General features: G+C 39.5%; 1 protein-coding gene across 10 annotated transcripts in view; it reads right to left on the bottom strand.

Moving 5' to 3' along the window:
* Nucleotides 1–12,286: 12,286 nt before the first annotated feature.
* DAB1 (DAB adaptor protein 1) overlaps nucleotides 12,287–27,168 on the bottom strand; it is a 718,429-nt gene continuing 703,547 nt past the window's right edge. For 8 of the 10 annotated variants that reach the window (XM_050962010.1, XM_050962019.1, XM_050962020.1 and 5 more), the window contains 3 exons: nucleotides 26,537–26,664; nucleotides 25,433–25,531; nucleotides 12,287–15,572 (listed from right to left, as the gene is read on the bottom strand). In XM_050962010.1, the coding sequence (XP_050817967.1) occupies nucleotides 25,448–25,531; nucleotides 26,537–26,664 (212 nt within the window). In that variant the 3' untranslated portion in view covers nucleotides 12,287–15,572; nucleotides 25,433–25,447. The remainder of the gene's footprint in view (nucleotides 15,573–25,432; nucleotides 25,532–26,536; nucleotides 26,665–27,168) is intronic. The other 2 variants (XM_050962016.1, XM_050962017.1) reach the window with 2 other exon arrangements.

Below are 27,168 nucleotides of genomic sequence, written 5' to 3'. Positions count from 1 at the left end.
GATTCTAAGGTAATATCAGCAAATATCACTGGCAATCCTAAACCACCAGAACTCCAGTTCTGCCTTATATTGGATCTGAAAGTGATTCAAGCAGCAAACGGTAAATTAGCTGATCTTTTGTTTACCATGTAGAAAACTATGACCCACCTCCTGGCCAATTCACACGACAACCTTTATAGCTGCTAGCACACAGGAAGTTCTGAAAACTGTGTTGGGGGATGTCAGAGAAAATAAAAATCAGCTTAGGAGCAATTTACATTTCCCCTTCATTTGCTTTAAGAACAGGAGTAATGCGGCACCTTAGAGACGAATGAATTTATTTGAGCATAAGCTTTGGTATGTTTCCTTAGGGCATTGCTGCAAAAATAAATATTTCATCAATAAAGTCACATATTTAAATCTTGGCTCAGAAAACAGTCAATGGGAAGTGACACACGAGTTAAAAATCTGGTGACTAGGAGAAGGGATGATTGGAAAAATACTTAAAAAACCCCAACCTATCTGTTTGTTGTTGCAAAGGAATGAGAGACACAAAGCATGGACAGGTTTCTCCTTAATTCTGGAGTGAAACTTTCCATTCCACAGACAACAGGCCAGTTCCTGAGAGGTGCGGACACCTCAATGGAAGTTAGACGTGTTTGGCCCTGCTTCAGGTTTGGGCCCAGGCCACTTGCTGAGTAAGGATTGCAGCATCTGACCCAATTATCATGCTTTTCTAAAGGAGAGCCTCTAGTTCTATGGAAATTGGCTCAGATAACTATAGGGGTTCTTTCTAGCCTTAAAATTTATGAATCATCTTGTATTAAATGTCAGGTTACATGGAACTTGCCTTTTTCCTCATAATTTCTAAGCTTTTACAATGGCTAGGCAAGAGGTGACCTGGGGATAGTATTTATTATGCATAATGGGTTCTCTTTTACTCTTATATGGGAATGGCCCCATGGTCCTGGGGAACATCCCCTCTCTTTATAAAATAGATCCCAGAACTGAAGGGATGGATCCTTCTAGGTGCTGCTGAACTCCACCCAAGAAGTACTGAGCACCTTCAATTCTCACCAATTTCAAAACAGAGTTCAGGGTGCTCAATAACTTGCAGATTTTGTTCCGAAGGCAGCACATGAGCGACGTCTGTGTGCAAAATGGCTGTTGCAGTGACCTACATAGTCACTTCGGTACTTTGTCTAGGAGCACAATGTAGTAAAATCTCATTCTGTGGGCAAGTTAGTGATAGGAAAGTAAGGGAGGTGTCATTCGAGTCGTAAAAATCTACAGAATCATAATTTCGACGGTTTTCCCCTCTGTGGCATGAAAGGGGGAAAATGCTAGCCACCAGCTTTAGGTCCTCTGGTTGGTGGAAATTTTGGTAATATACTATCAGAAATGGGTGAAGAGTTGGGTATCATTTGAAAGCCCTTTCTTCCATGGGCATGATGGTACCAAACAAGAGATGCCTAGAACAACTATATAGATGCATATTCAAAAAAATATTTACAAATCAACTTTTTTAATGATACTTAACACAGGGACACATGTCTGATATAAAAAAAGACACTGATATTTGGCAATCCTAAAGAAGTCAGCCTTGACGTGTAGGACTGAAAACGTTTACCCATCATCAGTGTCATCTACTTCCAGGGTGCCACTGCTAGGCACATTGTCAGAGTCTTCCTCCTCCATGCCGCACTTGCACATCTCTGTACACGAGAGGCTGCTAGCCAAATATTTGCAGGTTGCTGAGCATCTGGTCCTTCCACATGAGCATTTGATTACCTGAAGGACTGATTCAGGAGCGCATGGTATTTCACATGTAACTGGTGTGATCAGTCCACCCTCCAAGACCCATCCATACCTGACAGGGGAGGGTAGTTTTGGATGCACTCGACCATCCTAGAGCCATTCCATTGCTTGATGATTTACCTTCTTGCTAGAAGGTATAAATACATTTCTTGTCCGTGGCAACTTTCCTCTGTTTGTCTGCTTCTGGGAAAATGTAGCTCTGCAAGTGTCGTAATGTTGGTCTTCAAATGGTAAACTTGGTGTAGGAACACCTCCAGTGCATTTATGACCAAATCATTATCTAGCTCAACCATTCCAAACACTTTCAGAGCAAGGAGAGAGTCTTCAGAGGCTGACTCAAATGCCTTCCAGTAAGGTAATTTGATCTTTCAAGCCAACCTTCCAGTAGGGTCCCATCCTGAAAGGATGTGGAAACCTCACAATGCGGTGACTTTTAATGGTCCGAGTGATGAGAACACATCTCTGAGGGATATATAGCGATTCTGTTCTCCAGCAGCAGTCACAAAAATGGAATCTTGTGGAAGTTTGGGGTAACGTCTCACAGAGAGCGCTAGAACATGTGTGTCTTGTTCAAAAATCCAGAGTTCGGTAGAAACTCTCTCTCTGTGGCAACTATGAAGAAACTCCACTGAACAGTGCAAGGAGCAGCTCACCAAAATTCTTCAAGCAATTCTTTGCATGTAGTACAATTTTTTCAGGTTTGGCAATCAGCTATGGATCCCTGAAATGTCCATCTATTGCAGGACAAAATGGTTTTCCATAAAAATTTAGTAGCTGCAAATAGAGTCTTCATATTGCTGTTGCCATCAGCACTTTCTTCTGCTTTTGGTAGTGCCATGTCTTTTGACGCTTTTAAGGATATGTGCTGTGATTCATTTCTGCACATAGGATTGCTGACAACTATCCATATCCCGCAGTTCATTTTTAGTATGTGTGACTGACTGGGCCATGGGTGGTCAGGCCTAGTGGTTGAAACATGAGTTTGACCTACCGCTTAGAGATGGGTCCGGGGGGACAGAGTCCATGAATGAGCCAAGGGTCAGTACTGGTGGCACAGGAACTGAATGCCAGAGCCAGAGGGTAATATGAGTCTTGGGCCAGAGGTGGAGCCAAGGATCAGTACCGGAGGAACAGAAGCTGAATGCTGGAGCTGGAGGGTAACCAGAGTCATAGGCCAAAGGCTCGAATCCAGAACTCAGAAGCCAGAGAGGAACAGGGGCTGGCACCAGAGCGGAAGGTAGGTGGAGTAGGAGCTGGTTTGAAAACAAGGATGGGAACCAGGCAGGAGCATGGACTGGAAGTAGATTGGAACAGGGCTGATGCAGGGATTAGAAGCAGGAGCAGGCAAGAACAGATGTGAGCATGGTACACATTGAGCTGCCACTGATCTGCTGTGGGTGCCAGACTCAGAAGCAGGGCTGCTAAACCAGCAACCAATCAGATGCTGTGGCTACTCTGTCAGTTCCTAGGCAGTGCCAGTAGGCTCTCTGGTTATCCAGCAGCGAAGTTACTTAGGAAGCAGGCCAGCAGCTGGTCCTAGCTGGTCTGGCCCTGGACAACAAGCGCTTTAAAAGCCTTTCTGCTAAGCGTGTGTTCCTTTTCAATCCCATTCAAAGCATGTATTTCTCTGTACTTAGCCTTTGCTTCAGCCATTGCCACCACTCTTCCAACCATTAGAGCCTCTGCAATGCAATTTATGAACTCCAGCTGAGTTGCACAGTTTTCAGTAGTAAAACCTGTATTTGTTTCTGTTATCTTTTGCTGCAACACGACATATATTTTTTATGCAGCACTCAATATCATAAGCGTTAGTGACTTTTGGGTCAATAAACCCACATTGCAAGCAACATTCTCACTAAGAATGACTGCTTCATACACTTTCTCATCTTCTCATGTTGAAACTGTGCTTAACGCATGCCTTCGGGCTTCCAGCATATCACAGAAACACATGCAATGAGCCCTACCATAAGGCAAGTCTCGCACTTGTCCCAACATCTTCAACTTTTTCCTGATGCTTGATTTACGTTCTCTCCAACCTTGCCAAATTCAGCTAATGGGTGCACTGCTTATAGCATGTATGGTGCCACCATGCATTGTGTTCAACCAGACCCTCTGTGATGGTATTCACCAAAGATTCAACTACTAGTCCTCTACCCAATGATGTCTAAAAATGATCCAGACCAAAGTGAAAACAAGGATTTTGTAATAAATTACTTTGGGATTGCAATGAGTTATGTTATGTAATGTAATGTATGTTATGGACCTGTGTGCATAACACTTGCGGATGGATTCCAGTAAATTTCTGGCTGGGTGTTGATGTCTTAACGGTGCCTCATTACAGCTATTTGGCATAATAAACAAACATGATAATCAATACCACTGAACCGCTTTTTTGCCGATGATGGCAAATCAACTGGCAGCACTCCTTCCATTTACAGAAATCTGTATCAGGTATTCTGTTCTGAGCATTAACTGATATAACACATTACCGTCAGTTGTGAGGGCTGCATGTTAAAAACATTGATTTCTAAATATTTTCTCAAATATATAGCTACATAATTGTCCCAGGAGTCTCATGTTTGGTACCATTGTGTTTGCGAGAGAAAGGGCTTTTGAATGAGGCTCAACTTGACCCATTTCTGATGAGGCTGTGTTGTCAACATTTTCACCAAGTGGAGGACCTGCAGTTGGGGGTGGGGTGAAGAAGCAAGTCCCCCCAACTATGCTGCAGAGGGTGACACCATTGACATTATGATTCTGTAGCTTATTACAAATCATATGATACCTCTCTTACCTTTCTATCAATAACTTCCCCACAGAATTATACATGCTCTCAGACAAACTGGCATGAACTACAATAAATGGTAAAGAAGGAGGAATGATTAGGCGCTGGATGGGGACTCAGGAGATCTTGGTTCAATGCCTTGCTCTGCCATAGACTTCCTGGGAGACCCGAAACAAGACCCAGAGGGACAGATTTTCATATGCACTCTACAGCTCTAGTGTAAGCATCAACGTTAATGGCTAGACTTACTTCAGCTCCCATTTTGGTGCCTAAACGAGAGCTTATTGTCTATTGTAAGCTCTTTAAAACAGACTGTGTCTCACTATGCATATGTACACATAAGGCACATCCAGGGCACAAAAGAGGCTCTGATCTTGATTTGGGCTTCTAGGCATTATTGTCATACAAATACTAAATAATACCGGTAAAGTGCTTTGGCTCGTCTGTGAATGAAAGGTGTCCTATAAAAATTAAGCACATCAATTCTAACAATACAAACCATAGTTAAAACCAAAACACAGCCTCAGTTTAGTGGACTGGTCAAGAATTATTCCTTTTCTTTTGGTACTCCAGTTACTATTCAGCCATGCATCTGAAGCAATCAGCTTCTGCATCTTTAGAGCAAAGATGTTAATGTTAATGATTTAACACAGAACAAGCAAAATGTCAATTGATTCTTTATGGGAAATGCTCATGAAAATCTGTGGTTATGTTGGCCACTTTTTAACCTAATATCACTGAGCATGGAGACAATGATTAACTGCTCTTTCATCTCTATATATGGAGGACAAACAATTAGGAAAGAGGGTCTGGGCTGTTCAAAGTTTTATATCTGCTTCAAATTATGCTGCCTCAATATAAAACAATGTTGTGTCAATCAGATGCAGCTGACTCAACCTTTAACACGATCGATTTGGTTGTTAATCATTGGTGCACAGATAAACCCCATTGCGTACATTTTGAATACTGCGCATAGATGTGGTCTCCTCATCTCAAAAAAGATATACTGGCACTAGAAAAGGTTCAGAGAAGGGCAACTAAAATGATTAGGGGTTTGGAATGGGTCCCATATGAGGAGAGATTAAAGAGGCTAGGTCTTTTCAGTTTGGAAAAGAGGAGACTAAGGGGGGATATGATAAAGGTATATAAAATCATGAGTGATGTGGAGAAAGTAGATAAGGAAAAGTTATTTACTTATTCCCACAATAGAAGAACTAGGGGTCACTAAATTAAATTAATGGGCAGCAGGTTTAAAACAAGTAAAATGAAGCTCTTCTTCACACAGTGCACAGTCAACTTGTGGAACTCCTTGCCTGAGGAAGTTGTGAAGGCTAGAACTATAACAGCATTTAAAAGAGAACTGGATAAATCCATGGAGGTTAAGTCCATTAGCGGCTGTTAGCCAGGATGTGTAAGGAATGATGTCCCTAGACTCTGTCAGAGGATGGAGATGGACGGCAGGAGAGAGATCACTTGATCATTACCTATTAGGTTCACTCCCTCTGGAGCACCTGGCATTGGCCACTGTCAGTAGACGGGATACTGGGCTAGATGGACCTTTGGTCTGACCCAGTATGGCAGTTCTTATGTTATGTACAGGAAAGACCTCTCGGTGTGGGGAACTGTGTCAGGGAAGGCAGTATACTGTTTAGCAATAACCATACCAGAGCCACGATTACAGACGTAAGGCAAGCAATGTATACTCTAAAACCAACAATCAAGTGCGGAGTGATCTGCAGGTTAACCACATTTGAGTTACTGGATTAATAGACAGACGGGGTGGTATTAATCAGAAAGAGACAGAGGTACCCATGTGCTGGCGTTCGCCATACACCACCACATTCTCCAAAGTAGACTTCAAAGCAAAATCAGGCACATACAATAAAAGATGGGCCTAAAATGCAAAATTCAGAGCTGGATCCTCTACATTTCAACTCCCCAAGTGACACCCCATTTCTTGCAGTGTGTTGGTGGGAATGTTGCCTTCCAGCCATTTCCCATTTCCTGACTGCATTATTTTTGCAGTGCTGTTCCCTTCTGCACCACAGAAGATTTAGACAACAGTTAGCTGCCTATCTGTATTTTAAGTCTCTGAGCATTTAACTCTGACAAAGTTGTAAGTTAATGGATGTAGATTTTGGTGCATCTACAAATGGAAACTCACTCCTGTCCACTTAATTCACCAAAGACTTCATTAACCTCAGCGTCTGTTTCATAATGCTTGCAACCAATTCTTTGAGTTTGTAGAGTTCCCAAAACTAGTGTGAGTAATTTAAACCCATAATTCTATCCAAAGGTGGTTCCATTTGTTAAATTGGCATATTTTCCTGTCTAAAGAAAGAGCTGTGATATGTATTAGGGATAAAAGAACCTTCCTTTTACAGGCTAGGTTGGCACTAACTGAAATCAGCACATGAAATGGATACTGTGGTTCCTCATTACCACTTTACTACACCTTTCATCCTCTTCTACAGGAGCAGAATAAAAAAAATCCCAATGATATTTGATATTAATGGGAGAGTTTTTTGACATTGATTTCAGTGGCTCTAGGATTGAGCCAGGGGAACTTTCAAATCCATGATGTTCAAATGGGTTTGAAATTAGATGAAACTCATCCCTATTTTTAATTCAACACTGATTATCTCCAGCACTGGAAACCACACTCTAGTGCATCACTCACACGTCTTTGTTCCTTACAGCAAGATTGACCTTCTATTACGATGCATGTATGAACATAAATACTTTAAAGATAATGGCTTCAACTCTCTCTCTCTCTCTCTCCATACACACACAGAGAGAAAGCTGAGAGTCTCACAATCTCATGACTCCAGGAATTGGGGCTTTTAAGAAAACCACCAAATTTAATCATTTCCCATATACTTGCCTATGGAACGGGCCTCTGACTGAGGCCACTGCTTAGTCTGCGTATTGTCCAGGGGATAAAAAGATTCCCCAGAGTTGTTCAGTTTGCCAGATATTGGGTCATATAAAATCTTAAAGTGTCAGGAATCCCAGGTGTTCCTCAGATTCTGGGCTTCTGAGATTTTTAGTGGGCCCAAATACTAAGAAACTGCTTTTTTTTTCTTGCCATCAACAAGGTCCGACATTTAGCCCTAGTTTTTTCCTGCCCTTTATTTTCATGGATGTCTCTGAGTCTGAATGAACACTGATTTCCTCCTTCCTTAAGCTGATATTGTTTCCTTTAAACTGGCTATGATTTCCTTGCCTTGCTGGTAAGGGGAGCTCTGACAAATACAGATGGTACCTAGAGGGCTATGAAATGGGATTGAAAAGATAGCAAATAATATCAGACATTTAAAGATACTTTAAAAATTCTTCTCTTGCTGAAAACTACTTAAAGAGAGCATTTTAACTCTATTATTCTTTTTGAGAGTTCTCAGGCCCTGATAAGAGATTTTAGGCTTGACAGATGAACCACAAGGCAAACAGTTCCATTGAGACAAGATTATTTAGAGCTGTAAAAACTAATAGGTGGACAGTCGTTTTGCTAATGGACCTGATGTTCCCTGTCTCCAGTAGGATGATTTCAGAAAGAGATAGGTTTTGTTACTAGTAATCAGGGAATCGAATCAGGCTATCTCCCCATATTTCTCATTGCCAGTTTGCTACATGTGGAGATGTATAATTCCGTTTCCACACACCTTCTGACAACAACCACAAGAAGGAAAAAAATACTTTTTTTATCTTTTGAGCCAAGCCTTTTATGTATCCTAAGTTATTTACGAGATTTACTCCTTTTGCTGTCCTTTATACTTGAGTGCAGGGGACTGGACTAGAAGGCTTCTCCGAGTCCCTTCCAGTCCTACATTTCTATGATTCTATACAGAGCCTGATCTTGCAAATCCTTAATCGTACTTGAGTAAGTCCTACTTAAATAAGGTCTATCCTTGGGAAGGTTTGTAGGACAGGCCCTACAATCAGGAAATCTGTACTGGTGGTATGGGAAAGCAATACCAAACCATAGCCAGTTCTTCACTGAGGTTCATGCAGAGCCCCATGGATTTCAATGGGGCTCTACGACGGCATCATCTCCACGATGAACCCAAATACTCTGCAGAGCAGGTAGTGTAGTGATGCAATAAGTTTCAATACAAATACTTGTAAAAAACGGCATCAGTGAAAAGAGTGACCCAGGCTCAGAGATTCGTTCCAGAGATTTCTTCCAAACACTGCATTTGCTGATAGCCAAAGAGACTTTTATTTTGTTCATTTACCCTGACATGCTTAGCATTTTAGTGGAGAGAAATAGTCACATAAAATGGATTCAAACCTGCTCCATGGCTATTGGAGAGCAAGCATTCTCACTCGCTCCTTTCTGATGGCGTTCTTCTAATTGCTAATGCCGTTTGCTAGAAAATAATACATACAAAATTGAATTACTTTGTAAAGGCCATAAGCCATGCAAAAATAAATAAATAAATAAAAATAAAAATTAAAAAAAGAGACAGTTCAGGAAGAGGACTTGCATGAGAATCAGGGGCGGCATGCCGCGGGGGGCGCTCTGCCGGTCGCCAGGAGAGTCCGGGGGAGCCGCGGGACCAGCGGACCCACCACAGGCATGCATGCAGGAGGTCCACCGGAGCCGCGGGACCGGCGACCGGCAGAGCGCCCCCCCCCCCCCCCCCCCGCGGCATGCCACTGTGCTTGGGGTGACAAAATGTCTAGAGCCGTGCCTGATGAGAAGCTATGTCATAGCATAGGAAAAACAAGCAAATATCTCTAGCAACTGTTATCATATTATGGTGGTTAAGATTCCATTGTATGAAATCACCATGGCTATTATAATGCAGTAAAGGTAAAACCATGAATTCCCATCTACCTTATCAATTGTTTTATAAGAATTCATGGACATGGAAAGAGAAATCTGCCAGAACCTTGAGCCTATGTGATTTTGCTGCCTGAACCTCAAGCAGTTTGACTGCTGCATGGATCACGCCCTTAATTAGCACCTGTCAAATGAATATAATTTCCTTATTTTATATACCATCTCCAAACGTATATCTTGGGCTATACTCACATTCTGTAAGTGATTCACCTAGCCCAGATTATAATGTTAGTATTATGCATTGAGTTACTGCAATAAGAATCAGATTTGTTTATGATATTTTCCCTTTTTGGTAATCTTGCCATTCGAGTTGTGCTCTTCCAGCTTCGTAAAGGGCTTTTAGATCCTTAGAATTTAAGGTACTAGAAAAGTGCAAATTTTTTTTATTATTTCTCATTATATTAACATAACTAGTTACTTAGTTGTATATCAGTTCTTCCTTTGACATGGTGGCTGTGATAAAGTGCATTGTATTTTATTTCTTAATGAACTCTGCTTCAAGCCTTTATACTGTTGTTATATTTTACAGATGAGCTCTTCAGTCTTTTACTTCACCATAAACCTGTAACTGCACCGTTGCTGCCAGAGTATCTTTCCATTTGTGATGCGTGCTACAGGACTGCTCATCACCCCTAGCCTACATTGGAGTTTTATAATTAAAAATGTCCTTGTCTTCCTTCATTAAGTGTTTGCATCTTGTACAGAACTATGTCAATAGGATGCTTTCAAGTACCGGTATCTCTGAGCAGATTTCTCCTCTCTTGAGAAGTGTGTGTTGATTGCCAGGAATCCAACCAATCACTATCAGAAATCCCCTAATTATACATGCAAAACCTAGGTCTGTCTCCTGCTTATCTTTGTGACATAATTTATCTCTTCCAATCCTGAACAAATTCTTCATTCCACCTCTGAGGGCTTGTTTCCTATACTGTACTTCTGGTTTTGCCAGATTTATTTTTGATTCTTTCTCCTGTGGTTTATTTTTATACCTTTTAAATGGAAATTCTCCTCCTACATATGAACTTCAGACTTCTGGAGTCCTTGAGCCTTTGAAAGAATAATTTTAAGACTTTATTGGCTTTTTGGTGTTATAATTTGATATTTATTGTATGGTGCCTAGAGACTCCGATTAGGATTGGGTTTCCATCGTGCTACACAGTGTACACCCATATAATGAAAGACATCCCTGACCCCAAGGATCTTACAAGCTAAGCAAAGAAGGAAGAACTTCACTTTACTTGATCTGTGAAGACGGAGACTGGCACATGAAAAAGGGCCATAAACCTGTGTTATGCAGGTGGTCAGACTAGATGATCCAAACGATCCATTCTGGCCTCAAAAATCTATGAAGTCACATGTTAGAAGTGCAAATGTTGGACCGAATTCTGCTCCCACTTACTGCTCTGCAAAACAACTGAAGTAAACAGAATTTCATGAGTATAAGTGAGACAAGAATTTCGTCCCTGATGCAAAAAGTTAGGCAGTTGCATCAAATTAAGTCAATATATATCTTTATTATTGCATTTAAACTGTCAGAACCTAAATTTTCTCATTTCTCAAGTTTTTATAAAAAAAACGTTCCATGGAAAGTTTACTAATATTCATCTAATATTTAAATGCACTGACTGTTATAATTAGATTAGTTTTTGCTTGTATTTACTATAAGAGCATGAGTTGAGATTAAACTCTTATCAAACAGTATGCATGCATGTAAGCAATTAATGGATCAGTATAATCTGTAGGAAGATGGGTCACTTCTTTGTTGTTTTCCTTTGGAGGAGAGGAGGCTGAATCAAAACAAGATTTTTTTTTCTGCTTAAATTTCCCTCTCACATCTTGTATATTTTGGCATCACTCACTGGACAAAACACATTTGTTATTCTCCATACGCTCAGCAGCTAAAAAAATCAGGCCAATTTTATTCTGCTGTGAAAATATGGATTTAAGAACATAAGAATGGCCATACTGGGTCAGACCAAAGATCCGTCTAGCCCTATATCCTGTCTTCCGACAGTAGTCAATGCCAGGTGCCCCAAAGGGAATGAACAGAACAGGTAATCAAGTGATCCATCCACTGTCGCCCATTCCCAGCTTCTGGCAAACAGAGGCTAGGGACACCATCCCTGTTCATCCTGGCTTGTGGCCAATGATGGACTTATCCTCCATGAATTTATCTAGTTACTCTGTTATAGTCTTGGCCCTCACAACATCCCCTGGCAAGGAATTCCACAGGTTGACTTGGGGGCCTCAATACAAGGCATCCGGACGTATATGAAACTTTAAGCATGTGAAAAGTTCCACTGAAATAAACAGGGCTGCTCAATTGCTTAAAATTACACACATGGTTAAGTGCCTTTGGGCTCCTCCTTTTGAAAATGTTGGCCACAAAGTCAAACTTTTACTTTCATTATAGGGCTTTTGCTAGCCTAAGAGTTGTCATGATTACATGATTTATCTGAAGGGTGAAATTTCAGCAGGATGACGATTCACAACTTCTCTAGTCAAGAACCAAATTCCGCTTCAGATGGTCTTATATCCCACGGTCTTCCTCATATGATCATATATTTGATTAGTTGTGAGATATGGGCCACTATTTTAAAAAATGAGTAGTGTTTTGGGGTGTCTACCTTAAGAAACCTAAAAAGGGGACTAATTTTCAGAGGGCAGGTCCTCAACACTTCTAGGTACAACGTCTGCTTAAGGTGGCTCAAGTGGGCCTCCCCCCCAAATCCCTAGTCTTAGATAAGCTTGTCCATGACAAATTGTACTCAAGAGAAACTTTGGCACCTTTCTGTGAGCAGCTTTCTGCAATGGGCAGAGACTATGGAACAAATTAACTTCAATGACAATGATTTTTTTAAACATTTTTATTTGTAACGGTATTACATGGTGTGTTACAGAAATTAATGGAAAATTTCTAAAAATTTGTTGTTTTTTTTGTTGAATGCATTACACATAAAGTTAAAAATAATGTGTCCATATATGTTAACAAATGGTCATCATCTGAGGTAAAGTTAAAGTAGGTCTAGAAACATACTGCAACAGTCATTTTATCTTTCTCATCTTTATTAAAAAAATATGTCAGAATGCAGAAATAAAATGAATGAAAACCACAGAGTAAACATTTTTGCAAAGAAGGTGCCCAGTACATTATTAGATGATAGGTTTCATCAGACACTTGGATGACTACTATCTATCAAAATATTTTTCATGACAAGTAAAGATCAAGAAACTTCTGGGGATGGTAACAGGATGTTGGGTGAGATTCCCTGGTTTTAAAATTTAAAGTGACAAATTTAGTGCTAGTGAAGGATGAGAGTTTAAACAATTGCACAAGTTGGATCTGCTATTTATCTACAATACGGGTACAGTGCAGACTCCCCACATTCCTTTGCAAATCAGCATCTCAACTATGACAAGGAAGGGCAGTCTAGTGATAATGATATAGTAGCTATAGATGTATTTTTAAAAAATATTGGTTAAAAATAAAAACAAAATGGCCAATGACAATGTGGACTATGGTCTCTCATAAAACTGATCTTAAAATCCCAACCTCATTTAGTTTGTACCTGCTTTTCCAATCTGAGCCCTATATACATAATGTCAATGGATCCACTGAGTCTTGACTCTGTGTCTCCTTCTCTTTAAACATTTTACTGCATAACTGAAAATGTATTGACTATGCAACGCTTTGAATGTTTATGAGGAATCAAAATTATTGTCTTCATGATTCAATACTGCAAGACAAAACCTTAAAAAGTCATATTAAGGAAGAAAGTAGCACCACTTATTGAGATCAAAATTATGAAAATATCCTTAAAAAAGAAATGCCCTGTGGAAATATTTTTCCTTATTTTAATCCCAAAACACACAATCCATCTGGTTTTGATTTAACTCCTACAGTTAGAAAACTGTTGGCACCTTTCTTCTGATGTGAAAATATGACTTTGCTACAAGTGTCTCTACATGCCTATGGAATATGCACCAAACAATGACGGACCGGAGGATAAGATCTCTTCTCTGCATGGTCATTAGGTCTAGCCATATGTAATATGTCATTCATATATCTTCTGTAACTCACAATTCTCTAGTTTACCTAATTCAAAATATCAGACTGGAATCATGAGATTTGGGTGTACATATCAACAATCACCAGTTCATCTTTCAGCTTTCTATGTTTACAGTAAATATGCTGTCTTCTAAACCCTTTTTAGCTTATATAGAGATGAAAGAAAGTAAAAGATTTACTACTTCAGGCCTATTTAAATCAATGACAGAAATATAAATCCTAATGTTTCAAGTTAAAAACAAAATCTGCACAATAACCCTAAAAACAGATTAATCGTTTCATTTCTTTAATTTTTTTTTTTTTAGTGTTAAACCACTAAATTCAATATAATGTAACTGCATAGGAACATCAGGAAAACACATTTGACCTGTATAACAATTCTCTGTAGGGCAAAAATATATAGATTCTTTATGAAAATCATGTGCTAACATATGAACCCAAACACTGCACTTTTGTTTCATAAATGTAAAAAAAGGAGTTTTTAAATTCTTCTGTTCTGTGTGTAAACAGTCTGATGACTTCCATTTAGAGACTTCGGAATCAAAGAAACGTCTATGAAATGTGGGTTGTTTTTTTTTAATGTGGAGAATGTATACTTGTGTGGAAAAAGCTAGGTCATAAAATCTTGTGTTCCCAGCAATTTTACTAGTTGCTGACAAGCTAATTGCTGTTGGCAGATGTACTTCAGCCTCTGCCAATTATAATAAGCATGTGAAAAACATATGTGATGCAAGAACCACAAATTGGGTTTGCCACGCCTCCCAAGCACTGCAATTTGCTACCTTCTCTACAGTGTAATGGCATTATTAAAAGAATTTTCATAACATTTATATTTACAAAAAACTGACAATTTTCATTTAACTCCTTAAAGCCATTTCCCCTTAAACATTTAAAGAGTTTAACGGTAAGATTTTTTTCAAGTTATAAAATAAAAATCCCATTTGAATTTTCTGATGTACAAAAAGTGATAAAGATGAACAATTTGATCACAGAATCAGTTTGTTATTCCAAAATTCATGCCATCATTGTCCCATTTATAAAGTCTGTTTCGTCTAAAATCCATAAACAGGAATTATACCAGAATTATTTGGCAAATGATTTTTTTCTTCAAAAATGGCACACAGAGAAGAAAACACTTGTCTGCATAGCATTACAGCAGCAAGATAGCGAAGAAATAAAAAATATTCCTTTACTGTACTTTGTTTTATGAGTTTCCTAGGAAATAACATATTTTTCACCTCTTTCATCAATGGGATTTGATGTCCTTTTTCCACCCACAGAATGAGTATTCAAACAGAAAAGCAGCAATTCTTCCTTGTGATGCGCTATAACTTAAAAGGTCCATTTGGCAATGTTTTTCAACCAGAATGGATAATCAACACAGTTTCATTCTGTGGTTTCAAGTTAAGAATCATTTCCATAGGAGGCATTTTGCTGTTAAATTCTGTTACCCATACAAAACAACAGAATAAGAAATACAAAAAAATAACACAGCCTGTCTTTTTTTTTTAAATATGCCAAGATGGAGGTGAGGTGGGATGAGGGAGGGGAATATAATGTCAAGAGTAGCCTGATATAAATGACAATGAGAAACATGTCACCATGACATAAAAAGTGCAGACTTGTGCCTGAAAGGCTGTTGAATGACGATGCCACTGCTACATATGGATTCTGCTTTTTTTTTTGCTTAAAAGAAAAACAATGGCTAATACGTATTCAATTTCAAATGCCCATTGTTCAGGTGAGATGTAAAGAAGAGGACAAAAGTTTAAACCAAGAACAAGGAGTAAGATTTCGTACTGTGAGTGCTCAGAACTCAGACGGTTGGCATGGTAAGCAGGGCTCGTTTTTACGTTTGTGCTGCCATAGAAATTTGCCATTCATTGCCAAAAACGGTCAGGTACGTTTGGTAGGGCAATCCTCTATCCTTTGTCGTACACGATCAATTGAAAACAAGCGTAAGAGCCAAAAGGCCTGTCAGGTTGTAGATTTTCACTGGAGTCTTGAAGCACCACAAGCCTGTAATAATGCTATTTCTTAGGTCTGTTGATCTGGGCGTAGAGAGGTGCTGTTTCCTGAAGACAATAAAAATAAAAATAAGCAGAGACGTCTGAAGACATTTTTAGAACATCTGCTTGTGAACAACACTGCATCTAGAGATAAAACCCAACGGTAACAGCTAAGGAAATGTTTGCTTGCCTTCATGTGTTGAATGATTGTGGCTTCCCAAAGGAATTTTTAAGAAAAAGCAATTCAACATTACATCACAGAAGTTTCACACATATAGTGAGCCTCAATTAAACTTTACCATATGCACTGTACACTGGTTCTCAGAAGGTGTTGCTGGGTATGTATGTGTGAAGAAATCCAGTGATAATTATATATCTAGATATTCTGAAGTTCATGGACCAGATCCTCAGCTGGTGCAAATCACCATAACTTCACAGATGTCAGGCTAAGGATCTCGCCCAAACGTGACAGCACAAAACATAGCTGGGTATTTTTATATGGTTGATACAGAACAAATGTTTGCTAACAGATAAATTGCTATTGTAAGATGACTTCATGACATTGCAGTTAGATTTAAGATGGATAAAGTTTACACTTCTACTATATATGTTATGAATTCTGATATAAAAAACCATGGAAGTTAATTTTTCAGGGGTTGATGATACATCTAATTATATTACTATTGGAAGAAACCATGTTGTTTTGCTCTATAGGTATTTTACTATGAATTTCTTAGAAATAGAAAAACTGCCACATCTTCAGAGTGATATTTTATGTATCTGACACTGTGTTTTCTTGATACTATATTCATTTTGGCTGCAAGATATAGTAAGACTGTCCTCTACTTCATTTTCAGAAACGGAGTTTTTAAACTGAGAATGACACCTAAAAAGAGAACGAGACAGGCAGAAAGGCTAATTAGTGCCACATTTCATTAACTTCCCACACTATAATAAATATTCAAATACAATGGTATGGAGTCAAATTTAGCCATGTTAGAATCAAATTCATATTACAGAGAGGACAGCAAAAGCTAACATGAAATAAATAAGTTATAGGATTAGGCAAACTGAACAACTGGCCAATGAGGGAATAAGAAAGTTTACTGTGGTGAATTGGTGGCTAATCATTAGTTTCTAGCCATTACAGTTGCAAAGGTAACCTGTTGCATGTAAACCAACACACACCTTTCTGAATCTGCACACTCACGGCCTGAAGTTTCAGAGTAGCAGCCGTGTTAGTCTGTATCTGCAAAAAGAACAGGAGTACTTGTGGCACCTTAGAGACTAACAAATTTATTTGAGCATAAGCTTTCGTGGGCTACAGCCTACTTCATCGGATGCATAGAATGGAACATATATATATATCCTCACTATATGTTCTATTCTATGCATCCGATGAAGTGGGTTGTAGCCCACAAAAGCTTATGCTCAAATAAATTTGTTAGTTTCTAAGGTGCCACAAGTACTCCTGTTCTTTTTACAGCCTGAAGTGTGAACTATCAACAACTCAAAGCCTGGCCTCAGTGCAATGCCCAAACTGCTGGTCTGTGTGCTAGGGAGTTTTACTGGAGTTAAGAGACGGAATCCTTCATTTCTATGTGAATTTGCAGGAGTGGAGCTCCTCCATGGATCCTATACAGCCTCAGGGCTGTGGCAGCCTCGGTGTTGATTGTGCTTCTATGGAGGAACAATGGCTGGTGGAAACATGCAGTGGTGGAACCACTTTTCTCACTTTCAGTCATTGCTGTGCCCCCATTTGCAGGGATTCCACACACACTTGGGCTCCATGGCTCACGGGGATTTCACATTCCTGGTACAAACTCATAAAATTCTGCCCTACTGTTAAACTCTTCACGGCTGCAGAGCAGTGGGATGTGGTTTTCCCATAAAGTGTGAACTGCTTCCATACATCTCAGTGGAAGCCCATCTGTCGCTCTGTGTCTGTCTTCACTTTATTCCTCAAAACAGCTGTATGTTGCAAAGGTTTGAGCTGTCCCTCTCCTACCCATTCCAACCCCTGAGCAAACTCTGGCAAGTGGTGAACAGTAAGAAAAATCTTCCCCTGAATGATTTGGTTAAAGGGTGAAGAAATTATCTACAGCCAGCAGCACATATATGTTGTGACCTTGAAAAACTGAAGGTATCCAGAAGAGATGACCAGGAATATGGTTCATATGCTCTGTTCTGAAGAACATCCCACCTATGCCAAATGTTCATGCACAGTCGACACAGAACTGGCAGAATGATCATGGCTAGCCCAGAGAAAATCAGTACTAATTAACATGAGAAATTTGTCGCACAAGCATTTGCTGGTCCTGGGGTAGAAAAAAAAAGGATGATTAATCCAGAACTAAGAATTGCAGTTATTAAATGCTACGAAGAAAAAACATTTCTGAAAATGTCATGTGTGCTTATTAAAGCTGTTCTCAAATAGCTCTAACTTATGCAGATGCACTTAAGTGGCAGATCCCCAAGATCTCGCTGACCTTGTAATCATATAGGAGATTTACATATATGTCAGGATGAATTCTTCTTCAGCAGTTTCTCCAGTGTATTAGGCACAAAGAGGCATCAACATTAGATGTGCCTAACTTACTACTTTCACCTAGCGGTCACCTGGAACATACATTTAAGGTGGCCAAAGTAATTATCATGTCACTCTGACTTCATTTACAATTTTTTTTCCTGTTATCCCAGAGCCCTGAGAGATAAAGGATGGGGTTAGGCACTTTTGTCTCTCCTTTAATAGGCTTTCCCTTCCTGATGTCAAAGCAAGAGCCTAATTGTTAAGGTTCCAGGTGATCTTCTCAATAAGAAGTTCTGTTTTTGTCAGAGACAGAGTGTGATCTACTAATGTTAGTCTGAGAAAATTCAGACAGTGGTTGTTGACCATACCCTAGCAGTGAAGAACTAACAACAATAATGCTTTGTTGAGAGGAGAGGAGCAAAGGACAGCACAAAGGGACAGAAAGGTCCTGATAATTTAAAAAAAAAAAAAGAGGAGAGCAGATTCTAAAGAGAATGCTCATCTCATCCTCTCAAGACCACAGGTAGGCCCTCCTCACAAACACCACACATGTAGGGCTCTGTGGGTGTCCCTGCCAGAGGCATGAGGGAAGCAGAAATGAAAAGCAGTCTTCTTACAGAGTGAACTCCTATCAAAACTCAGAGGAAATACTACTTAAAGGCAATCAAAGTTAATGATTCTCATAGCAGCATTAACCTTTACTCCAAGCCTTCTACTTTCCTCCCAATGGGGGATGGTAGGATATTGGTAATGGTAGAAGGAGCAAATGGGAGAATGACTCCTGAGTGATGCTCCTGTCAGGAAAAATAGGGATCTTGAAAGTAGCACAGAGGGTTGACAGTTCATTTAGATGTCCTGAACTTCACAGAGGTTTCCCCTTCTATGAAATAGGATGGCCGGACTCAATGGCAATATCAGAAAAATGCTGGATGCTGAGGTAGTTCTATTAACCTACAGGTGGGGCCCTATCAAGTTCATGGCCATGAAAATCGCATCATGGACCATGAAATCTGATCTTTTGAGTGCTTTTACCCTATATTATACAGATTTCACAGGGGAGACCAGCGTCTCCCAGATTGGGAGTCCTGACCCAAAAGAGAGTTGCAGAGAGGCCACAAGGTTATTTTAGCAGGGTTACAGTATTGCCACCCTCACTTCTGCACTGCCTTCAGAGCTGGGAAGCCGGAGAGCGGCAGCTGTTGGCCGGGTGCTCAGCTCTGAAGATAGCACCCTGCCAGCAGTAGCGCAGATGTAAGGGTGGCAATACCATACCATGCCACACATACTTCTGAGCTGCTGCCTTCAGAGCTGGGTGGCCGGACAGCTGCAGCTTCTGACTGAGGGCCCAGCTCTGCAGACAGCAGCACAGAAGTAAGGGTGACGATACCATACCAGGCCATTCTTACTTCTGCACTGCTCCTGGCAGCTCTGCCTTCAGAGTTGGGTTCCTGGCCAGCAGCTGCCGCTCTCCGGCTGCCCAGCTCTGAAGGCAGTGCCGCTGCCAGCAGCAGTGCAGAATTTAGGGTAACGCTACTGCAAACCCTCCCCTCCACAATAACTTTGTGACCCCCCCCCCCGCAACTCCTTTTCGTGTCAGGACCCCTACAATAACTATACTGTGAAATTTCAGATTTAAACAGCTGAAATAATGAAATTTACTATTTTTAAAATGCCATTACCATGAAATTGACCAAAATGTACTGAGAATTTGGTAGGGCCCTAATTATAGGGGAAAACTGAGCTTCTGTGCACTGAACAGAAACGGATACTTCTTTTTTATTGATAAATATTACTTGACATTACTTGACATTAAGATGTGCAGTTTATCACAGATGTTTTAAAAAGTGACTCTCTCCATCCATATTGTAATCAATAATCAAATTAATGTTTGGCTCAACCCTACTCAGATGCCAGTGTATGGCTACTTATTGCGGACAGTGTCTGTTAAATACAAAAGACTGTGGCTATAAATGTTCAGTGAAAAAGGATATGGGCACCCAAGTCAATTATTTGAAAAAAGGGCCTGGTCTATTAGGAAGTAGGTCCAAAGTGCCTGAAATTTGACATCTAAATTCATAGCGGGAAAACTAAAAAGTACCCTGTATCTAGAGGTGATGAGTGCTGATCTCACTGGGAACTGTGTATATTCAGTACCTCTGAAAATCTGGCCATTTATTTAGGAGCATAACTGTATGTCCCCAAGTTTGAAAAACTTTGGCCTACTTTCCCTTGATTGCAATGAACTTAATATTTTTTTCAATAAATAACTACATACTTTTGTTGAAGTTATACCTCATGCTTCAATATTTCTTTTTAAGGGGCGTTTTTTGTAATCATCAATGCCAAAAGCAAACAACATGCATTTGGGTGACTGTTCACAGCTCTGGCTTAGAACTGTATCAGCTAACTGGATGTAAACACTATAAACATGATTCCATTTTTAATGTATTACTAATATGTGCTTCTCAAACAAATCAGTTACCCATACGGCATAATCAAAAAGTGTCAGTATCAGCGTGCGCTTGTGATGTGACAGCACAAGCCTTGCGGGTGTTAAATGGAAACTTTCTGCAGTCCTTGAGTGATCATTTCAATATACACTGTACATGCAGAATGCTGTATAAAAGATGCATTACGTTCTGGAGTTGCTGTCCTCTCAGATTTCTTTAACCTCTCTCCTCACGCAGATTTTCAGCACAGGGTTTTCCTTCTGGCTAGGCAATCGGTAAGCACAGTCTCAGCAGATAAGCTTCCTGAAATGAGACTGGGCTTTCTGATCATCCAGCCAAAAGGAAAACTCTGTGCTGAGAATCTGCAGCAGAGAAGGGAGGTTAAAGAAATCTGGGAGAACTGCAATCTGGAGTGTAATGTATCTTTGATACAAAGTGCTTTGTGTGTATAAAATGCAGATTCAATAAACTGGGCTCGAGGGGACCTGACAGCAGTCAAAAAGTATACACCCCAGTGATAATGGAAGGGCTTGTCCTAGTCTTCCACTGATGCTTAAGATATTTTTAAAAATAACTTCAACTGTGTTTAGATTCCAATAGCTGTGTGAATATCCCAATCATCTATTTAGTGAATATTATTTGATATTCAGCGTTTTGGATGTTATAGTGACTATATCAAACTGGAAGCATTTCCCAATGTACAACATCTATTTAGCTATTAGAATTTTAAAAGGCAAGTCACTTAGTATCTTAGTACATACAATTGTGAGGACAGTCCAGAAAGACTATCCCTCCTTCTTGGTCCTGGTGTAATTTAGGGTTGCTATCTACAATTACCCTGCTGTTATTTTTTTTCCTGTTCAGGTTCTTTGGAGAATATGATGGTGAAGAGGTGACTGGGCCTGCAAAGCGTAAAATGGGACTCTTCATGATTTCCTTTTAGTGGGTGTTCCAGAGTTTACAGCCAACTGTAGAGAAGGAGCTACCACCATCCCTACGAGTTTCTATCTAGGCTCTAGTTAGTTCTGATTGAGCTTACTGAATGGATCCTGGAAAGAGGTCTCTGAGATGTTGAGAGTCTATTCCGTTCTGGGATTCCTATGCCAGAACCTTGAAGTTGATGGAAAGCCAGGGCAGGTTGGGCAGCATCAATATATTATACCCTCTTGGTTCATCCTCATGCTTAGCATGGATCAACATATGCAGATGCTCTGTTAATTCTGATATAAGCTCAGAAAGACTGGCTTATAATAGTCCATCCTGGAACTGATAAATCTAGTAAGTACTCTTGTCAAGGAGGACGCATGGTGTCTTCTTACCACCCAGAGACGGAAGCCAGCAGGCAACCTGCCAATTGTTGGACTATTGACATATGTCAGTGATGACAACAGCATCACGAGTTAGACTTATTTCAAGATCTTACAGTTGTCTCCACACACTTCAGACAGCAGTTGCATAGCTTTTCTAGGAAGGATTGATCCAGGAGAACGTGATCAGCTCTAGTCACAAATATTTTGAAGATTTGCGGAGAATCACTTATAAGAAAACTATTTCACATACATGAACACTGGGTAATAAATAACTGCATTGGTGTTTGTTCCATTACTTTAAATAGCTTGTGTTGAAATAACTGTGGTGCCAAAGAACACCTTACACTCTTTCAGAGCTTGAACACTGTCAGATCTTACTCTTCTGTAGGAATTAGTCCCTATAGTCCACAGAGAACTGTATTATTTTTGTGGTACTAGGATATCAGGGAATAGGTTTCAGATTCAAATGACCTAGAAGAATTACTTCCACAGTTAACATGTATATTCTTGAGATGCCAGTCATGGATGAACCAAATACACTGATGTCAAAAAGCCAAATATCCATTCATCCTAACACTCTTCCTTCCATTGACCGTCACCACTGAAACCATCCAGTGTTGCTTGATAATGGATCAGTATGCTGGTAAAGATTACAGTCACTGCTGATGCAGAGTTAGTGGCTGAACTTGAAATGTACTGAAGACCAGCAACTTCCACATCATTAAGAGTTGCAAGTACTCGATACTTCTCAGGATCAGGCCCATACCTTTTACATATGGTGATGGTATCCACGGGGACTAAGGCAGAATAACTGAGAATCCTTTTCTATTGTAAATATTGCTTTGATTAGGCACCTGAGAAGTAATATATGTAGCTTATTTTACAGAATCTTAGCTAAACAAATATTTTCTTTTTTCTCCCCCTTTCACTATGGTTATCTAGAAAGAGCGCTAGGACTATGCCACCTAAGCATAAAACAAAACCCAGCTAATGAAGGCATTCTTATTATACTGTTCTTCTCCTCCTTTCCGTACAATCACTTCACACATTTGCTTTTCTCAACCAGAGAGAAAATGACTGGATAGAATTCTTATTAGGAATAGCTCTGCAAATACTCAAGCTTCCTTTAGCTGTGAAGTCAGGCCTGTCTGCTTTTGGTCTCAAACAACAGCAGGGCAAAGATTTAACCTATCAATAAATGTCAGATTTACCTAAGCACTCAGCAGCCTTTACTAAACAGGTTAGTTGTGATAATGGCTGCTGTGTGATAAGAAGTTTGAAAGATTCTGTTTAAAACTACAAGAGGATGAGAGGAGAAATATAGAAATTGAGATAGCAACTGATATATGCCAACGTAGTCTAAGCGAGAACACCTAAGACTGCAAGGAACTGAGAATCCAAACTGCTAACACAGGAAATAAATCAGATTAAGAAATATCAGTTGGTGACTATACTGTACCTGAATACACTGAGATAGAAGATATTATACATGCAGAGCTGATTATGAAGATGCTGGGAACAGATAAACTCTGAAAACCCTTCATAATGTATCAAGTGGGTGAGGTAATGTCTTTTATTGGATCAACTTCTGTTGGTGAAAGAGACAAGTTTTTGAGCTACACAGAATTCTTCTGGTTTGAAGAAGAGCTCTGTGTAGCTCAAAAAGCTTGTCTCTTTCACCAACAGAAGTTGGTCCAATAAAAGTTATTACCTCACCCACCTTGTATTGCTAATATCCTGGGACCAACACAGCTAAAACACTGCAAACAAAACGTTCTTGGGAAGTCCATTCACCCCACTTATATATTATGCAATTTTTGCAATAAAGAACTAGGTTCTGAAATGATCATGTGATATCTACCTTTAAACGTAAAAAAACACCCTCTACACAGATTGTAATCCTAGTTCTTCTTTTGTACTAGAGTATGTTTCACTTGAGCTGTGGTGGATTCCACCACTCGAACATCTTTGGCTCCCAAATTTAGGGAGGTATAAAGATGGCTTAGAGTCACTTTTGCTTCCCCTTACACTCATCCTTGTGCTGCTGAGAATTAGTGTGATGCTTTTTGCACTGCAGTATGTATTGTTAGTAAATAGTCAAAATGCCCCCAAAATGTACCAAAGCAAAGTTATCTTAAATTATTTTACAAGATTTAATGTATTAAGCAAGTGGGCTCCCTAAAGCAACTATTCATTTTCAGAAGAGACAACTTATTTATGCTTAAGATACATACATAGCTGTTGAATATCGTGCAGTATCTAGACAAAATGAAAATTAGTCTACCAATGTAAGGGATTTGTCCCAGCAACAGTGTGCTGAGAAACAGAAGCTACAGTAAGTCACATATTTGAGTGTTAAAAATATGAATGACAAAAGAGCACAGCTAATTAAACATATTCTTCAAATAGTAATACTAAAACATATTTGGATGGAATGACAATGCTCAACACTCAATCTCTGTAGCTTCACTATCTCTTTGCAAAACATATACACTGGACTGAAAATATCGATGAGTATCTCTTAGAATTTTCACTAAGTGCTACATTTCCAATGTGTTCTGTAAGGAAAAAGACGCAAAGCTCATCTCCCCCATATAACTGGATTTAACACTTTTATGTGTAATGGTCAATTAATGAAAATCGTCATGCCTCAAATGTGTGTATGTAAAATCGCCATCACTTCCTGATGGTTTTAATTTGACACTGGAGATAAAACAAAAATTTCAACTTCACATTTTTTTAATATACAGATAATAAGAAATGGAGCTCTGCAACTGCTCTGCAACACTGATTTAGGGGGACGTGTTGGCACATCTTTATTTATTTTTTTTAATTCCTTGAGCAAGTGAGCAAGTGAGCAAGATGTGTTATTCCATTTAATCTGTTACATTTGCGCAAATAACAGTGTCATTTTTATCTAAGATAAACTTCTGCACAACATATTGAGGTTTACTAGTAATAGCTGAAATTTCTGTATTTACCTAAAATTCTGACATGACTTAAAACAATTCTGCATTCACAGTACATTTGTGTAAACCAGTGACACTCAGACCTCATGGTTCAGAAGCCAAATTAGTGATCCACATTACCCAAAAGAGCCACAGCAGTGTGAATTCATTGTTTCATTTACTATAGTACCATTCATATTTAAATAGTATGATTGGAAATATTTAGTTTATATGTGTATATTTTTTTCACAGCAAATAGGTTAATAACTTAGTGCAAGTTGATAACTTAAATGGCCAATCACATAGTAAAAGCATCTTGATCAGCTAATAACTTAGATTGGTTAATAATTAAATCACACACAATTTTAATATCATGTGCAGCAAAGTGCCGCAGGAGACACATTAAAAAGCCACTTGCGGCTCGCAAGTTGCAGAGGAGTATCACTGGTTTAAACCATGTAGGCAGTTGCTACGCATAAAAGTGCACAACTGGAAACACTTAGCAAATGGCAAAAGCCATGCAAACCACTGAGGATGAGGAATAAATAGGGGGTGGGAGTGGAGAGGAAAAGGGAAAGATGTAGTAAAGGAAAAACAAATGATGCATCCATGGAAGTGATAGTAGGCATTGGTAAAAGAATAAGTGAACACCTCAAGATGGAGAGAGAAAAAAAGGACAGATACCTACCCCAACCTGCGCTATCTAGCTACCGACCTGTGGACTTATAGTATCACCAGTAGGCTCACCAAAGGGATCACTGTTGGAAGAGGCCTGAGATCCATCAGGCTAGAACACAAGAACATAACACCTTTTTTCTCAACAACAGGAAGTAAAAAGGCAGTAAGAGGTTATTTTCATGCTAGGGACACATTCTATCACGTGCAGCTACTGTAGGTTTTAAAACACAAAGGGTAAGATCCTACAATTAATATGCTTTCAAAATTTGCATGGACTTCAAATGGGTGTTGCATACATAAAGGCCCTGATTTAATGCCTGTTGAAGTTGATAAAAGAGCTGCCCATGACTTCAGTAGGTATTGGTTAGACCCAAAATGACGGCAGGCCCAGTCCCTGAAAGCAGATCTTGGACTAAATTCATAAGCAAATCTATGTGAATCAGAGCGAGTTTAATCTTGTGTAATTTATGCCCTCTTCTATCTCCTCTGCATGTAAATTATAGCAACGTGGGGCTCCTTCTAGCCTTTCTTTGACTTCAACTCAAACCCAATCACCAGGGCATTTTATGACATAAAATCCCCATTTAGCCAACCTCTGACTTTGGCCCACTCAGTCTCACTATGTGTAATGGAATCTTAATGGAGAAAAATCATACGCTAAAGGCCCACAAGTGAGGTATATAACAAACAGAACAACTAGCAGGAAAATGTAAGAATGCGTAGGTATGCGTGGACCATACTGTTTTAACATATATACTCTTACACCTTCTTCTGCTTCCTCGGCATGTATGTTACGCCAACCTGGAGTCCCTTACATATCCAAAAGTGGTGTAAGTAGGTTTATGGATGTTTGAAGGTACATAACTTACACCGCTTTACATATCACTTCTGAATTTAGCTCCTTAATATTAATACGTACAATTGTAAATATCATGCTAATGTTCGATAGCTATCAAACCCATACTTGGAAATGAAAGTTCTCTGCAACTTCCCTTAAAAACATTCCACCAATCCTGTTGAAATATTTATTTGACATTTCCAGATCACTTTCAGTTATTCCCTGGTATTTTCTAGCTAGAAAAGTCTAGTTAGGATTAGTAGTCATGCTACTCACAGCCTCCTGCTCTTCACTTTTGCTTGGGCTTTCAAACCCCTCTTCGAAGAGGTCATCTGCAGTAGGGTCACTGGTATGGGACACTGATGATTTTGATGGAGAACTCTGTCTGGGAGCAGGGGTTGGAGCTAAACAAAGATGATGGCAATAATAATAGGAAATAAATTCATTAATTTGTTCAGATAGACAAACTATTCAAAATCTATTCATGCTTAAAGGCCCCAATTTTATTATTCCTAAATTGCTTGTTTTCTGATTTTCTGAAAATTATAACAAAAATGTCACCAACTCCTTATTTTTACTCCATGCTTCAAATTCATCAACCCCAACATAAGAACACTCCACAAGTCAGTGTCTGAATTCTGTAATTTGAAACAAATCAATTTAATGTAAAAGTCGATCTCCTCTTTCAGCCTTTTCAGAAACTAGGATGTTTGTTTTTAGCTGAGATGGATGTTGGGGGAGTTTTTGGCCAATAAGAAATTTCAGTTGGGAGGGTTGTGAAGCACTGGAATGGGTTACCTAGGGAAGTGGTAGAATCTCCTCCAACCCCACAGTATAAGCACATTTATGCACCTAGAGTGAAATTCACTCCAGTACAGAGGGCTAGAATAAGGCCTATTCACCACTTA

This window comes from Gopherus flavomarginatus, chromosome 7, assembly GCF_025201925.1.
Source record: "Gopherus flavomarginatus isolate rGopFla2 chromosome 7, rGopFla2.mat.asm, whole genome shotgun sequence".
Classification (NCBI taxonomy): domain Eukaryota; kingdom Metazoa; phylum Chordata; order Testudines; family Testudinidae; genus Gopherus; species Gopherus flavomarginatus.
This window is presented reverse-complemented; position numbering and strand designations above follow the sequence as displayed.